We start from the raw sequence: 21,233 nt of genomic DNA, 5'->3' as shown, positions 1-21,233 counted from the left end.
ACTTCATTTCTTTGAAAATTGTTTAATTCTTCATGCATAGCCAAAACCCAAAACTCATCATTTAAAGCATCATTAACCTTTTTAGGTTCTAGTTGAGATAGAAATGCAACATTACCACATTCACTCAAGGCTTTTGAGCGAGTTATAACTCCTTTTGAAGGGCTCCCAATGATTTGTTCCTTTGGATGATTTGATGTGAATTTCCAAGCTTTAGGTGGTTCAACTTGATCTTGAGCGTTTGTGCTATCCACATCCTTTTGAACTTCTATAGAGGGAGTGTCATTGATTTGCAACAAGTCCAATCCTCCCTCAATATCATCATCATCATCTTTCCTAGGCAACACAACTTGAGAGCCAACATTAGTCTCATCAAAAGTAACGTTTATAGACTCTTCAACAACGAGGCTTCGTTTATTGAAGACCCTATAAGCCTTACTTCGAGGTGCATAACCCAAGAAAATACCAACATCAATTTTGGAATCAAATTTATCATGGTGATCTTTTGTATTTAAAATAAAGCATTTGCAACCAAAGACACGAAAATAACCAATGAAAGGAGTTTTTCCATAATAAAGTTCATAAGGAGTTTTCTTAAGCTTTGGTCTAATCAAAACACGATTTAAAACAGGGCAAGCCGTATTGACGGCTTCCGCCCAAAAATATTTTGGTAAATCAAATGAGTTTAACATAGTGCGTGCCATCTCTTGTATGGTACGATTTTTCCGTTCAACAACACCATTTTGTTGTGGTGTTCTAGGAGCGGAAAACATATGAGTTATACCATGATGAGCACAAAAATCATAGAAAAATTCATTTTGAAATTCACCACCATGATCACTTCTTATTTTAACAACTTTCAAATCCTTTTCATTTTCAATTCTTTTAACATGATTAGCAAATTCTTCAAAACAATCATTTTTCTTAGCAAGAAATATTGTCCATGTAAAACGAGAAAAATCATCAATAATCACAAAAACATAGTGTTTGCCTCCAAGAGAGGTAACACGCATAGGACCAAATAAATCAAGATGAAGTAATTGCAAGGGTTTAGAAGTCGATACCTCATGGATGGATTTGAAAGAAGACTTTGTTTGTTTACCTTTGGCACAATCCTCACAAATTGTATCTTTTATGAAGTGCAAGCTAGGTAGCCCTTTCACAAGATTCTTCTTAGACAATTTTGATATTAACTCCATATTTGCATGTCCAAGTCTCTTGTGCCAAATCCAAGGATTTTCATCAATTGCCGCAAGACACTTCACATCTTGATTCACTAACTCATTCATCTCAAAAATGTAAACATTAGACTTGCGATTTGCAATAAAAACAATTTTTCCATCCATACTAATGATGCATTTATCCGGTTTAAAAGAAATATCAAAACCTTTATCACTTAATTGGCTAATGCTAAGAAGATTATGATTCAAGCCATTTACTAAATAAACATCTTCAATAATGGGTGAGGGTTTCTTACCAATAGAACCGATACCAATGATTTTACCTTTCTCACCACCACCGAAGGAGACATTGCCTCCTTCAATCCTTGATAGGGTTGCAAATAACTCTTTGTTGCCCGTCATATGATGTGAGCAACCACTATCAAGGTACCACATCTCCTTACGTCGTTGCCGTGACGTTCCCTACAAAAGAAGAAGATGAAGGTGTAGTAGCTTTAGGTACCCATGTCTTGGGTCCTTGGTGGTTAGTAGTTTTGGTACCTTTGGGTACCCATATCAAACCATAAAAATCTTCATTGTCTTTAATTCTACAATGAGTAGAAATGTGTCCATGTCTCATACAATAGGTGCATACAAAATTTCTTTTGTATGTACGAATGTTAGAACCATGAAACCTATTTCTACCATGGTGATTGTAGTTGGCATAAGCATGAGTGGGTCTAGTCCTACAACCCTCAATTTCTAGTCTTTCAATCTTTGATCTTAATTGCTTGTTCTCAAAATCGAGATCTCCAAGCAATTCATCTTTTAGAGCAAGAGAGGTTGTTAGTTGTTCTAGCTTAATATCACAAGAGGCATGCAATTTTTTGAAAGAAGAGTATTCTTTAGACATTCTTTTAAATTCAAAGTTCAACTCTTCTAAAGCCATAGCTATGTCACATTGCATATAAAAAGATTCACTTTCGGCCTCGGATATTACCTCATGTTCATTTGCCATGAAACAAACATTTGGGTCATGAAGAGCAAGTTTGGCTCCTTCTTCATCACTATCCGAGTCACTTGGTTCGGATTCTTCCCATCCGGCATACATAGCCTTCTTCTTCTTGTACTTCATGTACTTTTCTTTGAGCTTGGGGCAATCCTTAGCGATGTGACCCGGTTCATTGCACTCAAAACATTTACCTACACGAGAGGAAAACTTGTTGTTAGATCGAGGGTTAAATTTTTTGTTCATTTTTATAAGTCTAGAGATTCTTCTAGAGAGATGAGCCACTTCTCTAGAAAAATCAACTTCACTCTCCGACGACGAAGATGAGTTGTCACTAGCTCCCTTGAGAGCTATGGTCTTCAACTTTGGTGACGGCTCCTCAACTTCTCGTGATGGCACTTCCTCCTTCTCCTTCCCCTTGAGCTTCTTCTCATGCACTTTGAGCTTTCCGATGAGACTATCAAGAGCTAAGATAGTGAGGTCATGAGCTTCCTCAATGGCCGTAGCCTTGGGCTCCCATGCCGGAGTCAATGAGCGAAGTATCTTGTAGTTCATCTCTTGAATGGATAATTGCTTATCTAGACCATGTAATTCATTGATGATATTAGTAAAACGGGAAAACATAGCATCAATGGATTCATTAGGAAGCATTTTAAATAGCTCATAATCATGCATGAGTCCACTAATCTTAGATTCCTTAACTTGGGGTGTTCCTTCATGTGTGACACATAATTTTTGCCAAATTTCGTATGCGGTTGCACACGTGGAAACCCTATTGTATTCATTGGGGGAAAGACCACAGATTAAGGCGTTCATGGCCTTAGCATTGAGATTGGCAAGGTGCCTTTCATCATCGGACATGTTCTCAACTTTGGACTTCTCTACATATTTCTTTTCTATAAGCCCTAGGATGTCAAGATCAATGCAACGAAGGTAAATTCTCATCCTAGCCTTCCAATAAGCAAAATTGGTCCCTGTGAAGAGAGGTGGTCTAGTGGTGGATTGTCCTTCCAACATATGCATATTCAAAGAGGCCTCCATTAGATCTTTTCTCTAAGGTTGTTAAACCAAAAACTGATATAGAGACCAAGCTCTGATACCAATTGTTGGACCCTAGAGGGGGGGTGATTAGGGTCAAGAGGCTCTAATATGCAATATAAAACTCAGCACAAGCAAACCACAAAACAGAAGTGCAATCAAATAGAAAGAGATAGAGTTAGGAATCGTTATCCTTGACGCGCGATGTGTTAACGAGGTTCGGCCCGCTGACCTACGTCCCCGCTCCCCACTCTCGAGGAGAAATCCACTAACACATCCGGTTTGGAAGCCGGAACTTCGTCTACACAGCGATCCCACAAGATCTCTCTCTCACTACACAGTTTGATCTCACAGATCACACTCCCTCACAGTAGATCTCCACAGATCTCAACCACACAGCAGCAGAAGAAAAAGCAAGCAAGAACCTCTCTTTACACAAGCCCCTATAGCAAAGAGAAGAGTACTGAAGCTGGGAAGTGAAACACACTTGAAACAGAGAGAAAAACAGAGTTTTGAAAATTTTCTCAGGAAACAGAAAAAGCTCTCTGGTTTTCAAACGTTAGGGCTTAGAGGAAGAAGAAGAGGTCTGGGGATTTTATAGGAGAGTTTAAATCATTTTAAAACAAAAAACAAATCTACCCAAATGAGATAATAATCTCTTCTTCAGACCCTCATCACAGACTGTGCCAATCACTAACAAGTGAAAGCACAGGGTTCGAGGCAAACGACCGTTTTAAAAAAGTCGCGGCTGAACAGAGGCAAAAATCGGTTGACCGAAGAAAATATCGGTCGACCGAAAAATACCTTCGGTCGACCGACCGAAAAAATCGGTCAACCGCCAGCAGCTAAGGAGTTTTGACAAAACATCCAGAGACTCATCGGTCGACCGGCACGGTCGACCGATTAAGGGTTGAGAAATTCGGTCGACCGTATCGGTCGACCGACGACACTCTGGAGACATAGTGAAGAAAGGTCATCGGATCGGTCGACCGGACCGGTCGACCGATTTCTGACATATTCTGAAATCAGGTTATTTGACCAAGTTGAAATATTTCCAAAATATTCATTTGACCTCTGAAAATTCTGAAACTTTGTAAAATGTTTTTAATACTAAAAACAAACTGCTTGGAAAAAGAATTTTGCAGATAGGTACTCAAACTTGTGAAAAATAGTATTTTGTGAAAAACGCTTAAAAGCACAAGTTTAAAAACGTGTGTGTGATTCCCAATAGCTTCAAGTAAACTCAGTAACTCTTTGCCTACATTCTAGCACTAGAGAGAAAAACAAAAGAAAGCTAATATCCTCATATAGAGAGCAATATACTTGAGCTTTGATATAGCTTGAATCGGATGAAGCTTTTAATCGAATTTGACGTTCTTGAAATAACGTTGCTTCATCTCTTGGCCTCCTCCTCCTTTGGATATCTTCGTTGTAGCATATATTCCATCCATCCTCCGTTAATGGCACTAACGAGCTTGACAAATGATTTTACTACATTTACACTCAATAAGCCATTAGTACCGATAATGGTGGTTGTAAGAACATCATCAAAACATAAGGGCTAACAGCCAAGACATAAGTAAATAGTTTTTTAGGGGTGCAGGCTGCTAAGATGTTTTGGGTGACCCCTTTTCGCCCTCTAAACCGTGCAACTAGGTCACTAGGTAACACCACATCGACGTGTGTGCCATCTATCAAACCAATACAGTCCTATAAAAAATTATAAATTATACATAGTTCAATAAAAAGTAATTTATTTGAAAATTTGTTAAGATGAATGTATTTAATTTACCTTAAAGTAAGAAAAATAATTTGAGTTGTTTGCAATCTCCACGGGAACTTCTTTTTAGGCTTGCTTCATGTACCGATCACGTAATCCATTCATTGCTTGCAAGACTTTATTGAAATACCTGCTAACTGTTTCTCCTGATCTTATGAACTCAGTTATTATTATTCTATTTTTAGTTTTATGCCCCACAATACTTAGGAACATAGCAAGCTGTTCTTCAACTTGAACGTGTCTTGTATCTTTTAATAAACCGTTTGCTTTCATTACTTTAACAAATTTAAAAAAGGCCCTCGGTCTCATTCTATATAAGATCGCCGGCTATCTTGATAGCCCTCTAATACACGTCTGAAGTGCGCCTCTCTACAATATATTTTTCTAATCTTTTCTTGCTTCGTACAAGTTGATATTGTCTTGCGCTTAGCACGCATTCTCAAAATACATGTTACCAAAGTGACCATGGCGCAAACAGCTGTATTAGCACACATCCTCTTCAATTCTTCTTCATCTTCCATATCCATCTACATCCGTTTTAAAATTAGCATACATTTACATCTTATCTTGTCTACTTATTTAAGTTGAAAATTAATTAGATAATTAATACAAATATTAATTCTTTGTATCACAAGAAATCTAATTATACTGAATTTTATTTTAACTAGTGGTGCATTCGATTTCACACAATTATCAATAACAACACATTCTACTACCGGTTCCTTTAATGTAATGAATTTAACCCCATTCTTTGGTAAACATAACCCTATTCTTTTTCATGCATTCACATTCTTTTGTAATAAACACAATTATCAAGAACAACACATTCACACAAATATCATGCATTCTATTTCACACAACTAACTGAAATTTAGTAAACATAATCCTATTCTTTGTTAAAATTCCTAAATAATGAATTATCACACAACTAACTGAAATTTAGTAAACATAACTAAAATTTCCACATAACATAACTGAAATTTATCGCACAACTAACTAAATAGAACAATATCGATGCGAACAATTGCATTCTATTTCACACAACTAACTGAAATTAAATAAACATAACCCTATTCTTTGTTAAAATTCCCAAATCTATATACTATTACTAAAAACTCTTCCCTTTAGAAGCGCCATGTGGCAATTTCATATTTTTTTAAATTTTTCTAAAAAAATTTAATCAGCAAATTGAATCCGTGCTTCATTTCCAAAGCTCCCCTCTTCATTTCCAAAGCAAATTGAATTCGTTCCAGACTTTTCCCCTTTCTTCATTTCCAAAGCTCCCCTCTTCGTATTCGCCTCCTAAACTTTTCCCCTTTCTCTCATCTCTAGCTCCTCTCTCTCCCTCCCGCTCTGCGTTCAACCTTCTCATCTTCCCAAGTCCTCCGCCAGGTCGCTCTCAACTAAAACCCTTTCCCAATTTCGAAGCTCCTCAACTAGAGAAACCATCTTCGACCTTCCATTTTTTTACGATTTCTGCAATAAAAAAAGAGCGGCGAAATGGCCTCCACCGGATCCGATCGCGTCCTCCGTGGCCACCGCGCCTCCTTCATGGACGCATGGTTCCACTCCTCGAGACCTCTTGTCTTCACTGGGTAAATCATTATCTAATCCAATCTCATTTCGATTCAGTCTCTCTTTCTTCTTCTTCTTTTTTCCCCCTCAGAAAAACCCTATTTTGTTGCTTCCAGCGCTGCCGATGGAGAACTTCGAGTTTGCGATACGGTGCAGCATCGAACACTGTCCTCGACTTGGTACTCAATCCTCTTCTCAATTGCTTTGATTTTCTTGATGGTTTTTTGATGGTTAATTGCACTTTAACACCCCAAAGTTTAATCTTTTTTGAATTTTGGTGATACCCTGAAGTTCTATTTTAATAAATTGATACCCCCATAGTAGAAAATAGTCGGCGTTGATTTTGTTAAAGGATATCAACAAAGGAAAATGAGGAACTTTGATGTATCAAATTGTCAAACTAATCTCAATTTGGCAGCTTTTGGGGTTTTGAAGTGCAAAAGGCCCTTTTAATTAGATAACCCCCAAATCGATGCATTTACTTATTTTAGCAGTTTTGAAGTTCTTACTTTTGTGATTTAGATTTTCTTAGACATTTGAATTTTAGGTTATTTACCAAAAAAACCTTTGGTCCAGTAATGTTTTTTTATCAATTTATAGATTTTATTATTTAGGTTTTTCTTATTTTTGGTCACATAATTCAAAAATAAATTGTCAATGCGCACATGAAACTTTAGAATTAATCACTTCGCTATTACACAAAACTCAATTAAAGTAATTTGATTTTGTCCATCTTTTTTCCTAGGAAATTTCATACTTGCAATTAACCTGTTTCATTACATTATGAAATCAATGCGATGAAAGAATGTTTGAGTTTCTGTTTTATGATAAATGTGAGGGTCTAATTTTCAGTCAGAATCGGTGATTATTTTGTGGATGGCAATAAAGGAAGTTTCCGGGATTTAATCGTTTTAACTATATTCTGATGTTCTAGATATCTTGACAAAGGAGAACATTGCTGAACCAATGATGGATATTAGGAGGGCTCTCTTGGAAGCAGATGTGAGTTGGTTATTGTTCATATAAACACTTTTTTAAACACTTTTTTTTGGTTATTGTAGTTCTTCCTTAAAAATAAAAAGATTATCAGCTGCATTGGTTTCTGTTAGTAAGTTGGTTATGAGTTTTAATACACCCCATTTGGACAGGTAAGTTTGCCAGTAGTGCGAAGATTTGTGGATGTGGTTAGTGAACGAGCTGTTGGTACTGGGCTGATTCGAGGGGTGAGACCTGATCAACAACTTGTGAAGGTAAAAGTGGAACGAGCTGTTGGTACTGGGCTGATTCGAGGGGTGAGACCTGATCAACAACTTGTGAAGGTAAAAGTGGATATACCCATGAACTATTTCATTAGTTATGTAGATGTCTGACTTCTTTTCATGATTTTTCCCTTGAAGTTTGTTCATGGAAATAGTGTAACTATAATCTATACCATATGTCTGTTGCATACAAAGAAATGACATATTCTAAGTATATTGACTGCAATAAGGACCCTGGTAACTGACACTTGCTTCAACACGAGTCAAGTCCTATTTAAAAGGCTTTGACATATTAATCACCATGAGCTCACATAGAGTCAGATCATGAGTTTTGCTAATAGACCTTCTTGTCCAAAGTAACTACAAAGTTGTTGCTAGCAGCACCGATGATTAACATCTCAAACCCTTTTATTTTTGATAAAGAGTAGATACGTTATTAGGACAGTAACAAGTAGACAGATATATGAGGAGAGTTAAGCTTGACCCTGCATAACTGAATACTTTTGGCATTGAGATATAGAAAAATGCCAAATCAAATCCTTTGTCTTTTCCATTCACTTCTAGAAGTTCTAGCTTTATTGTGGCAGAGATTGTATTAATTCTAATACTTTTATATATTGCAGATTGTAAATGATGAACTTGTGAAATTGATGGGTGGAGAAGTGTCTGATCTTGTATTCACGAAGGCTGGTCCAACAGTAATAGTACTTGCAGGCTTACAAGGTGTTGGAAAGACTACAGATTGTGCCAAGCTTGCCTTTTACCTAAAGAAGATGGTACAGTCGGAGGCCCTTTTATCCACATTTTAGTACAGTCCGAAGCCCTCCATTCTATTGATACTATTACTAATAGAGATGACACAGATTACAGGGGAAAAGTTGCGTGTTGGTTGCTGGAAATGTGTACAGGCCTGCAGCTATAGACCAACTCTCAATTTTGGGTGAAAAGGTATATTGCTATGATCTCAGTAGGATTTTATCTGATTCTAAAAGAAGAAGAAAAATCCAATTATGGTGTTTTTTTATTATATATCAACCTTTTAGTATTGATTTATGTTCTACTTATCTTTATTATCATTTTTTGTGAAGGGCAGTATTTTCTTTATCATGAAAAGGTAGTTAGACACATAAGAGTTGACATAAGAGTTGTGCATTGCATCTTTGCTTCTTTTGTTTCCCTTTTCTGATAAGTGATAAAGCCTCATGTTTCGTCCAACATTCTTGAGATACGCTATCACTGATTTACTCTTTTTTATTGATTCAGTTGTTATCATTCATTCTATAGAGTCTATCTGTTTCCTCTTTTGCATGCCTTCTTTGTATTATCTGATTTCTTTTCACACTGTGTTCTCCCCTTCTTTTTCATGTGACAGATAGGTGTGTCTGTTTATAAAGAAGGAACTCAAGTAAAGCCTTCACAAATTGCTAAAAATGGTCTTGAAGAAGCCAAAAAGAAGAAAATCGACGTTGTCATGGTGGATACCGCAGGAAGACTGCAGGTTCTCTTAGAAGCTGAAATTATATATTCATAGATATCTCCATTCAGTTGTAGATCTTTATTACATCAATATGTAGTCTGGCTTTTATAGATTGACTCTGGTAGTATTAATTATAGTTGTATCTTTTGTCGTCTCTGGTAAGTTTTTATGTCAATTACGTTTTATTTACATTTGCTATAAATTATGTTCTGTTTTGGTTTTGCAAATATTAAAATAATTGCTTGATTCATAACAACCTAATGGTATGTGTTATGGAAATACAAAAGTAGATTTATCTTTGAACTGGTACCAGATAGATAGTGAGGATGTCAGAATGTCGCCTCACAACTTTGTACTGTATACTACTTCCTTTATTACAATCCAACTGAAATACATTGATAGAAGTAATACATTTTCTAAATTTTGATTTTTGTTAGGGCTCCATACCCAATTTTCTTCTCTATGTCCTGCTTCAGTTTCATTCGTAACATTTTTCTACCCTTAATGCTCATATCCAACATTGCCACGTGGTTGCATGATTTTTCCAATCACGGTAAAAGTCAAATTTCTACATGGTCTATGGAGGGTCGTGAAACCATTAACTTGTCAATGAGTGGTATTAGTTCTATACATTAGCACTTTAATATATTAGTAGGTATTGGGCACTTTCTAGCCATGTTTAGCTTTAGAATTGGGCATCAAAAAGCGCAAACATTGGATAAGCAGAATATATGCATAGCTATATAACTTAGAAAGTTGAGGATTATCTGTACAAGCTACAAGCTACCTTGCTTATGAATGGATGTCGGTTGCATCATGCATGTTAAAGGAAAAAATCTGTCTCGCAGCTTTAGCTTTAATTTCAGTGTTTTATATGCAAATATTTTTTATTCTTTGGCATTTTAATGAAAATTTTCTCTGCAGCCATTCACAAGTTTCATATGTGAATAATCCCACTTACATCTGCCATTCACAAGTTTCATATCTCAATGATCCCACTTACATCTGACCAAAATGTAATTTTTAAAAAAAAATAAAAAAAGTAATGCCAATAACTGTAACTTATCTCAACATTAATTACCCCTTTATAATTACCCCTTTATTACACGATTTTTTATAAATACGAAACTTTATATATTATTATTGTTCTATTTTGTATTATTTTGTATTCTTTTGCTACATCAATATATATTAATCATATATTTAGCTTTGATGCACAAGACTTAAATCTGCTGGGTGAAGAAATGCAAAGTTGTACATTACATGTTTGTAAAATTAAATGGTTGAAATATGACAGTAAATGCAAACTATCATGTTGCTTTTGGCTGAAATTTGACATAGTTGATGCACTCTAATTTGACATAGTTGATGCTAATTTGACAGATTTCAATTCTTCCATGAAAAGAGCGCATTCTATCTTAGGTTGTTATTTTTTTCTACTGTTGTTTTGGACAGTTATGGTTTTTTTTTTTCTATAGATAGATTGGTACATTGCTCTCTCTTTCATTTTACAACAAGAAAAAAATGAATACAAAAGGCAAAGATAGAATTAAAGATATTTCTACCTATACAAGTGTATTTTTCTTTTCTTTCTATATAATTATATTTTTGTTGTTTCAGATCTGTTTGTTTTTTGTTTATCTTTACTATTGGTAAGTGATGAACTCAATATAATTTTACTGGAATGTATTTATCCTATATTATGTTTTGTTATTTTTCTCCAATGGCAATGTATTTCACTTCAATTTTTTGTTCTTTCTTATGTTTATATAGAGTATGTGAAAGTTGGATTTTATTTAACTAATTGAGTACTTCTTATGACGTATTCTTATGGTTTGATGATGTTCTTAAATTGCAATCATATAAAATTTTCTTACACAGACTTTATTTGATTAATGTATTACATTGTCTCTTATTTTCGTTAGGTGGATGTCATACACCCCTTACATGATAGGTATTATATTTTCTTTGTTTTTTTACATTTCAATTTTATTTTACCAATTTCTTTGGAAAGTTATCATCGATTTAATTATTAATATGACTCGCACAAAATTTTCAAATATTATTTTCCTATGTTTACATTTTTTCAAACCTTTCATTTTTTTAATTTTTTTAAGTTTACCCACTTTTGGTACTTTTTTGACATTTCACCTTAATTTTGAATTTTTTTTTCTACCTTTTAATAATAAAATAACTCCCATCATATTTCTGAATACCGTTTTTACACATTTATATTTTTCAAACTATATATGATCTTAAACTGATTCAAGTTTTTCAAACTTTCTAATTTTTCAAACTATATATGCAATTTATGTTGTATCATTTCTGACTACTTATATATTATTATTGTTTTATTTTGTATTTTTTGCTACATCAATTTTTGTATATTAGACAAATCCGTGCATCGCACGGGCCTGAAACTAGTAATGAATTATCACGAACAAAAAAGAGGGGGAAAATCATATACCTTGAGTTGCAAAGGGGGAAAAATGTCGACGTCCAAGCAATAAACCTAACAAACCCACCAAAGCCGGGATCAACACCGTAGCCAACAAACCCACCCGAACCAACACAAGTTCGAGAAGGGATCACCAACAACCAAAGCCAAGGAACCCACCAACAAGAAGTTGGAAAAAAAAATCAAAGAAATCACGGCTCAACAAGAGGCGGGATCATATTAGAAGGAGAAACCGATTCGACATATAAATCTACAAAAAATCATGGCTCAACTAGAGCTAGGGTTTCGAGTTCCAGACACGACCACGCACAAGCCATGACGAGAGGTGGGAGAAGAGAAGCGAAGAAGAGGCGCAAAGAAGAGAGCGTTGTGGCGGTAGAAGAACAGCGGGGAAACCACGGATCAACAGATCTAGGGTTTCGTAGATTAGGAATCGGAATAAGAAAGAGGAGAGGTGTCAGAAATCCCGCCCAATTCCTCTCAAATGGAACGGATTTGGGTTTCCTAAAATATCAACTGTTTGAGCCACTTTATAGATTAGCAATTCTATAAATTTTTTTGGACCAAACTCAGGATTAGGATTTATTTAGAATCCATTAGTTACGAAAACACCACTGTCAGGTCCAAATACCATTCTTATTCCATAAAATTGGTGAAACAAACAGGCCCTATGGGCCTGTTTGGTTCAATAGAGGCTAGGAATAGGATTAGGAATCCTATTTTATTTATGGATTCCTACCTAATCCATAAAAAATTTATAGACAAGTTTTAGTTTTATGGAATCCTATTTTTGTTGCATTCTATGTTTGTTTCACCCAAAGAAAAAAGAATCTCACAATTATATAAACCCTCCAATTCCTAATACCATATTTGGTTCAAAATGAAATCTTTTTAGGGATCAACACTGTAGCAATAGCTAGCTCACTGATCATCACAAAATTACTGTAGCAACGGCTATTTCCACCATCTTCAAAATTCAAATACATAACACTGTAGCAACGGCTAGTTCAGGGTCATAGTGGCTATAAATTCAACTTGAGGCCTCAAATTAATCCATGCACTCTCATTTCTTAGCAATTTATAAATTCCCATTGTCTGCAATTTGGATCCCAGACATTAATATGATATCAGAAGAGTGCTACCAAAATTATGAAGTTTATTGCGACTGCAATCTCCGAACACCGATGAAAATGTGTAAGAATGGTAAAAATAAGGGAATGTGTTATTAGGGGTGTGCAAAATTCTCAAATAAAGAATACAATTTTTTCGAATAGGTTGATGAAAGAGGAGACCCAAGCAACCAAGGAAGCTAATATGTCAAAGAAAATAGGTACGGAGATAAATATATTTTTTGCAATCAAAAAGGCTGAAGAAAGAATTGAGACTTGTCGAAAATCAACTACTAGCTTAGAAAATTTCACCAATTTTATAAGCAATTTTTTGTATTATTTTAATTATTATAAACTGCATGTCATGTACTTGTAATTGTAAAAACTATTGAGGATGTAATGAAAATTGTTTTTGGAATTGGTATAATTTCTAATTGGTATTGTATGGCTCAGTAATAGATCAACTTGTCATAATTGATTGCCCCACCTATAACTTACATGTTTATTAAATAGATCAACTTGTCATAATTGATTGCCCCACCTATAACTTACATGTTTATTACAGATTGCATTATAAGGATGAATTGCCTCGCCTAGACATTATCAATTCAATGTAGGCTGCAATCTCATCCCTTTTTGCCTCATCTGAATATAATAAATAATGTAAGTTAGATTACATTCTCAGTAAACGCTAATCATCATCATTACCAAATATCAACTGTAAGGAGCTACGCAAGCTCAAAACAAAACAGCAAGTAACCCACAGGTAAGGAAAAATAAAACACCTGAAACATAGCAGCCTACATAGCTACACAAGCTCAAAAAAATAGCAACAAACCCAAAGGCAACAAAGCAATCCAAGCTCCAGCGAAAACATCAGCAAACCCAAAGGCAATGAGCTACACAAGCTCCAAACAAAACAGTAGCAAACCCAATTCACATGAGGTACACAAGCTCAAAACAAAATAGCAACAAACCCAACAGCAAGGAGCTACACAAGCTCCAAACACAGTAGCAAACCCAGTAGCAATGGGGTACAAAAGCTCCAAACAAAACAATAACAAACCCAATTCACAGGAGCTACACAAGCTCAGAACAAAACAGCAACAAACCCAGCAGCAAAGACCTACACAAGCTCCAAACAACGGCGGCAAACCCAATTCACAGGAGCTACATAAGCTCAGAACAAACAGCAACAAACCCAAAGAGCAAGGAGCTACACAAGCTCCAAATAACAGCCAATAACCCACAGCAACCACATGTGACTTTGGAGCAATAAACCCAAAGTCATAGCCAGCAGGAGGTCCACTGCTTTGAGCTTCTAAACCAATAGCAGTTAACCCAAGAAATAGAATGTAAAAGCCGACATCAGTAAACCCAAGCAACAAACCCATTTAACTGATATCAAAAGCAAAGGCAAAATTCAAAGAACTCATTGATCATTCCACGACCATACTTACCTATGTAGGCATATAAAATTGCTTATAGGTCCCTTAGCACAGCTCGGCACAAACCGACGAACCAACGAGGCGACGAATCGAACGCAAGCAACGGAATAAATCCATTCGCGTTCGGAATCAAGCCAAGTGTTGAAGAGTCAACGAGTGATCCAACCAAGGACAAACTCGGACGAATCACGATCGAATCAAGATCAGTTTTGGACTCGAACTCAGAAGCGGATTTACTGCCAAATCAGAAGCGGATTTATTGCCAAATCAGATCAACAAAATCAGAATCTAAGTCAACCGAATCACGGACAGAACTGAGAAATGGATACAGCGCAAAACGACGGAAAACAGCAAACCCAGAGGGGCTCGGCCAAAACCGAGCCGCCTCAAGGTGGCTCGGCCAAAGCCGAGCCACCCTGAGGTGGCTCGGTGGCCGAGCCACACCCTCGGGTGGCCGGCACAGCCACTTGGCGACACCTTGAGTGGCCGGCCAAGCGAGGCACCTCAAGGTGCCCGCTCACTGTGCCCAAGGCACAGTGAGGGTAGCCTATAAATAGGCCCTTTTGTTATTTCAAAGTGGAACATTGAGAGCAAACCTGCCGATTGAGACGAAGCTTAGAGTGTTGAAGATTTGAAGCTTGGACATCCAGAATCTGATCCTCGGCGAGCATCACGTCACAAAAGGCAGGAGTTGAAGAGAGGGGGAAGAACAGATCTGAGATCTACACGAGATCACACTCCGGATCACAGCTTGGTCTTTATATCCGAGACCGAGCGCAATTATTTCCCTTAAGTGAACTAATCCTCCCGCTATTATTCCCTTCGTGGAATAATACCCGTCAAATCGGTAGATCCGACCGGATCAGATCATGCGTGTCCACGGATTAACCACCGGCGTTGGCAAAGAACCACAAAAGCGAGTGATCCGCAGAAAAAGAGCTCGCGATTTTTCAAGGCAGAAGTTTAATTTTTTTTTATTTTTCTTGATTTCGTTGTAACCGGATCTAAAAATGACCCGATCTTTTGAACACAAAAGTTTTATTTTGAGATCACATGAATTTTCAATGTAAGAACATTTCCCCGGCGAACAATCTGGCGACCGACAGTGGGAGCCGCCGATCTCGCGCGGATGACGGAGCGTCGCAGCCTGTGGATCTCAAATCCCGGTCGTTGAGGAGGTCTGTAATACTGTAGTTCGATGCAACATATTATTCGTAGGAATACTGTGTCCGTCCCTTTGTTCCGATCATCCCCATTTTGTTTTTCCAAGTCAAGAATAGTCCAAGTTCTCGCTCCAGCGATGAAAACTTCGTGTGCATATGATATACGTTGAAAAACTAATACGAAGGGAATCCCCTCTCGTGCCGTTCCGGTTTGATGCCAAAGTGCTATCATTGTGTGAGTGGTTCCTCCAATTCAACCAAGCTGGATCTTACCTTCCATACCTTTTCTGCCGGCGGGGCGTGGTGACTCTCTCAGAAAAGAGCCTCAAAGGCCGTCATGCCTGCGAAACAATTCGAAAAGGCCAGGAGCCAGTTGACGGGTCCGCTACAACGTGGATCGAAGATAAGAGCAACAGCTCAGACAACTGAGAATTGGACGTTCGCAACCGCGACGCGAATGGATCGGGTCAAACAGAACCGTGTCAACGCGGAGGAGCGCATTCCGCAAGCGCCGCGCCACTATCACGCAAGCACGGCTCAGCTGAAGACCCGGGGGTTTAGAAGTTGCAGAAGGAAAGGCCAAAGGCCGCCATCAACCAGCAAAGTGAGCGAAGTCGAGCGCCGTCAGACCAAGAGAGCGTCAACTACAATTCAACTTCCGGCGAATCACCAAACCGCCAAATGATTTCACAACTGCACCGGAAGATCCGCAGTTCCATCCCAGAAAAAGGAATCAGTTGGAGGCCTGTCCAATCCCAAGAAAACAAGGCAATAGTTCCAGTAGGAACGTTGGGCCCGCTGAAGAAAGCCCCGAACCAAACTCACACCGCCTGGGGCGCTCACTTCCAATACGTGACCAAGAAGCTTCAAGGCCACATTCGACTCCACTTGCATTTGAAAGTCTCAGGAGCCGCCGAAAATCAGCACAAAAAGCATGTTCAGGCGCGTAGACTTTGAAAGCCTGTAAGAAGGCAATTCCTCGGAAAGGAACATTATCGTCTGATGACGATAATGTTATACTAAGAAGTCGTGCCCACACACATAGGTTACCCGACGTCCAACAGCAGTTTTTATATCGGCTGGGGTACGAATAAAAACAGGAAAAATGAGTCCCCAAAAAACAGGAAACTCAGTGACCGTGTTCCAAACCATTCGGACAGATTGTTCGAATGCAGATGCATAAGGAGGTCCCAGACAGTTATCGGTTTTCGAAAGCTCAGTACGAAACGCCGAGAACAAGGGCCATAAGCGTTCCGGCAAAGAAAAACGGTGGGTTGAAGAGGAGAATTTCCGAGGGTCACTAAAAAATATGACCAGCAAAGGGCAAAGACAAGGGGAATAATCCGGTCAAATTCGGAGTACCTGGTATCAACTCGTCTGCAGTCCTGGAGCATTACACGAGGAAACGTTATGGTATGGTTCGGACAAGAACACGTCAAGAAGATGGAAAGATGTATTCCTGCCTGCGTCGCATCAGACAATACCGTATCAGCGAAGGAAACCCCGCGTAGTCTTCATGATAAGCGCGAGCAAAGTGGCATAAGATGCTTGAAGGACTCTTAGCTAAGCTAAACAGAACCATCAGGTTTGAAATGCAGATGGCCCATGCCAGAGTAAATGAGAGAATGCATGAGCAACAATTCAGCGCACATGCGAACCAGCAAGGTAACCAAGCCGCCGTAAGCAGGTCGTTCAGGAAGAGAGCACACGGAACGGATGAACTCACAATGCAAATAATCTCCCGTCAAATGAGGGTGGTAATGAGGATGCAGTGTAAGCACATTCCGCCTAGAATCATGCCACACGAAAACACAGGGCGAAAGTCTGAAGATCAAGAACTCGAGAGCTAAAATCAACACATGATTTCCGCTCAAAGAGAACGAAAAAAACAGGCAATTCCATTGCCATAACCCAGAGAATTGAATCGAACCATACCGCCGAAGTTATCTAATAAACTACCCGTTTAATGGAAGGGTACTACCAGCCATTGATTACTTCAATGCACTGGGATTATCTCTGGTAATGATGCCTCTGATGGGTGCGGTTCATTCGCGGTACTCTTCGCGGAGCCGCCTTCGATTGGTATCGCCTCAAAGCCAAGCACGTAAAGCTGGGAACACATGAGCCAAGTTCCTTGCCAATTCCTTCGATGACGAACGAAGGTATCTATCGATCGTTGCTCGATGAGAAAAGCAGAAAAGCGGAGGGTTTTTTTTAGCGACACTTTCGTCAAGAGGTTCTGGAACAAGCATGAACTGCGGAACCCGATCATGAGGAGTTCATTCCCCAGACTTGCCCACAAAAACTTGCTACTGGATGTGTTTGAAGCTGGAACAGCAACCGTCTGAACACTTGAAAGACTTGAAGGTGCGCGGTGAACAACCGAACGCTTCCTCCCGAAGAAAAGAGTCAGGAAGGAACCGACCGACGTTAAATCCGCTCAAACCAAATTCGCCATCTCGGGTAAGGCAAGGCACCTGCAGACATGCTTGGAGCTAATCAAACGTCACACACAGCAATCCCGAAGCAGCAAAAGACTTCGGGTCGAGACTCCAAAGAGAGTTATTCCTTCAAGGATGAAGAGTTCCAGCCATCTTCGAATCCCTCCTTGAACAAGATCAAGCTACCACCTACCACAAATCAGGAGAGCTGACACCACCTACGGAACCAAAGTACTGCTACCACAGGGAGGGTCGTATCCCACCAAAGGATTGCTTGCTCTCAAGATGCATTCAACTTGGTTGAAGCCGACGTCATATCGCTCCAGATAACAAAAAGAACAAAATCAAAGAGTATACAGTGATAACTGCGTCTACACTCCGAGAGTAATATGAGTATAAACGCTCTCAATCCTCCATACATGTGCATGATGTTAAAACTGCTCCTACATACCCAAAATATGAGCTAAATTGTTTCCGTACGGTTTGATGGAATTTCCTGAGAATGTTACCTAATATCTCTTAAGATAACTCCGGCAATGTAATGAGTTACAAAGTCAGACCCCATTCCAAGGAAGGAAAGCTGGGTGGATGAGCATGTAATGGGAAGTTCCCAGAAGAAGCTGATGTAATTTTCTAGGATAACCGATAAACAAACAAAGTGATAAAACAAACCTCCATTTGATGTTGTACTCCAACTTTCACGTGCACCTGGTCAAACCTTTCCTAATAGTTAGGCCTACCAAAAGTCCCCTCTCGATTCTTCCATAACTAGAGTCTACTTCATTTCGGAAAATCAAACCATGTAAAATTTAGGGTTGTCCCATATTCTCACTTAGTCAAACCCTTACAGATAGTGTAGGACTAAGACGAGTCAGTGCCTGTTTTCGATAACCGAAAACTGCATTTTGGTTCTTTTTCCAACCAAACCTAATAAAAGTTAGGTCCGAATTTGGGCGTTCTTCCTCAATGAAATGAGGGACTTTTGATTCAATGACAATCATAAAGTTTAGGCCCGTTTGAACCTTTCCGATCCCGGAGGGAGATCCCTACTCTTAGTTCATCTTTCCGGATCTGGGGATGGAGATCCCAACTCGAGTCTCCTTCCAGCTGGAGATAGAATGAAAACTTTTCAGTGCGAGAAGAAGAATATAAAATCTCCTCTCCCATTTCGGGTCGTCTTTGCCCCAAGAGAAGACACCACCTTTTTCAACTCTCAAAATCTGTGCCTCACAGGTACGGAATTTTATCCCGAACCCAAAGAGGGATAAGTCAACGCCTGAAACGTTGCCGTTTAGTCTTCCACCGATTGAAAAAGAGCAACTAGAATTCATCCTAGGAGTTTATCCCGAATCCTAAGCGGGTAAGTCGCCCTAACACGGCGCTGCTGATTAGTCTTTTCGTAGAAAAGACACAAGAGTTCGATTCTGGGTATTTTATCCTGAACCCTAAGCAAGTAATAAGCGGTGCTTAACTCGCGCCGCCGTTAGTTCTTTAACCGTTAAAAAGAACACCCGTTCACATATTCAATATTGGACAGGTTGTTATTAATAACACCAAATCCATGCCTTACACGCATGGGAAATCCATCCCGAATCCCTAAGAAAGGATAAGCCCCGACCTTTTTCCCGCGAACAATCTGGCGACCACAGTGGGAGCCGCCGATCTCGCTGCCGAGATCGGAGCGTCGCAGCCGCGGATCTCAATCCCGGGCGTGGAGGAGGTCGAATACGAGTTCGACCAACAGAAGTTCGAGGAATACTTGTCGTCCTCGTCCGGATCAACCTCCCCACGCAAGTCCAAGAAGTCCAAGTTCTCCTCCAGGAGGAAAACTCGTTGGCATGAAGACGTTGAAAACACCAACGAAGATCTCGCCCCGTTTGATGCCAAAGTCGCATCAGGTGAGGTTCCTCCAATTCCCAACCAAGGCGGATCTACTCTGGCCAACCTTTCTGCCGCGGAAGGCGTGGTGACTCTCTCGAAAAGAGCCCGCCAAAGGCAACGTCAACACCTTGCGAAACAATTCGCAAAGGCCATGGAGTCAGTTGACGGGATCCGCTACAACGTGGATCTGAAGAATAGGAGAGGCAAACAGCCTCAACAACTGAAGAATGGCGGTTCCTCCAAGCCGCCGACGAACGAATGGATCCGGGTCAAACGGAACCGTTCAACACTCGAAGAGCGCATCCGCAAACGCCACGCACTATCAGCGCAGGCGCGGGCTCAAGCCGAAGAAGCCCGTAGGAAGTTGCAGAAGGAAGTGGCACCAACTCGCAAAGTTTGGAGGCCGAAGTCTGAAGCGGCGGTTCAGACCAAAGAGCGTCAACTGCAGTCGTCGAAAGTTCAACTTCCGGCGAATCAATCCAAACCGCCGATGATTTCCACAACTGCTCCGGGAGATCCCGCAGGACCATCCCAGAAAAGGAAGTCAGTCTTGGAGCGCCTCGGTCCAATTCCCAATGAAAAAGGCAAAGTTCCAGTTCAGGAACGTTTGGGCCCGCTGAAGAATCCCCGAACCACTCAACACGCTGGGGGTCGCCGTCACCTCCAACGTGACAAAGAAATCAGGGCAGCTATGCGCACCAATTTGCGCATTGAAGTCCAAGAGCCCGCTGAGAACTCACGCCCAAAAAGGCATGTTTCGAGGCGCGTAACTTTTGAAAGCCCGAAGAAGGTAGTTCGCTCTCAGAAGGAAACGTTATCGTCTGATGATGATTACGTTATACCTGAGAAATCGTGCCAACACACGATAGGTTGCTCCGACTTTCAAACGGACGAGCTGTACTATCGTGCTGGGGGTACGAGCAAAACCAGAAAGAGAAGTCCTCGAAGGCTAGAAACTCAGTGCCCTTGTTCAAAGCTCATTCGGGCGGTACTGTCTGAGTGCAACTGCATCAAGGCAGTCACCGAGAGAGTTTCGGTGTTCGAAAGGCTTAGTATCGAAGCGCCAAAACCAAGGCATAGGCGTTTCCGGCAAAGAAGAACGGCGGTTGAAGATGGAGAATTTCCGAGGGTCACCACCAACATGACCAGCAGAGGGACATCGGCGCGAGATAATCTCGAGTCAATTCTGAAAGCATCCCGGCCTAGGACCCGTTTGCAGTCCGGAACCATCAAGCGAGCAACCTATGGTAGGGTTCGGACAAGACTCCCTTCAGAAGATGAAGAATCTGATGCTGGCTCCGCGGTTGCATCAGATAATACGGTGTCCAGCGAGGGACAACCCCGCGAGGCACTTATGATAAGTGCGGAGCAAGTGGCCAAAATGCTTGAAGACGCCTTAGCTAAACAGCAGGAAACCTTCAGGTTCGAAATGCAGATG

The 21,233-nt window shown here is 39.8% G+C and overlaps 1 protein-coding gene across 1 annotated transcript in view; it reads left to right on the top strand.

Annotated features, from left to right (window-relative positions):
• LOC109842055 (signal recognition particle 54 kDa protein, chloroplastic-like) overlaps window positions 6,684-21,233 on the top strand; it is a 31,249-nt gene continuing 16,699 nt past the window's right edge. The window contains exons 1-7 of the mRNA XM_020410972.1: window positions 6,684-6,738; window positions 7,494-7,561; window positions 7,708-7,762; window positions 7,832-7,878; window positions 8,442-8,594; window positions 8,689-8,766; window positions 9,191-9,316. Of these exons, the coding sequence (XP_020266561.1) occupies window positions 6,684-6,738; window positions 7,494-7,561; window positions 7,708-7,762; window positions 7,832-7,878; window positions 8,442-8,594; window positions 8,689-8,766; window positions 9,191-9,316 (582 nt within the window). The remainder of the gene's footprint in view (window positions 6,739-7,493; window positions 7,562-7,707; window positions 7,763-7,831; window positions 7,879-8,441; window positions 8,595-8,688; window positions 8,767-9,190; window positions 9,317-21,233) is intronic.

The sequence above is a fragment of the Asparagus officinalis genome, chromosome 5, assembly GCF_001876935.1.
Source record: "Asparagus officinalis chromosome 5, Aspof.V1, whole genome shotgun sequence".
NCBI classification, from domain to species: Eukaryota; Viridiplantae; Streptophyta; class Magnoliopsida; order Asparagales; family Asparagaceae; genus Asparagus; species Asparagus officinalis.
Note: the sequence above shows the minus strand (reverse complement) of the source record. Positions and strands in the feature narration are given on the sequence as shown.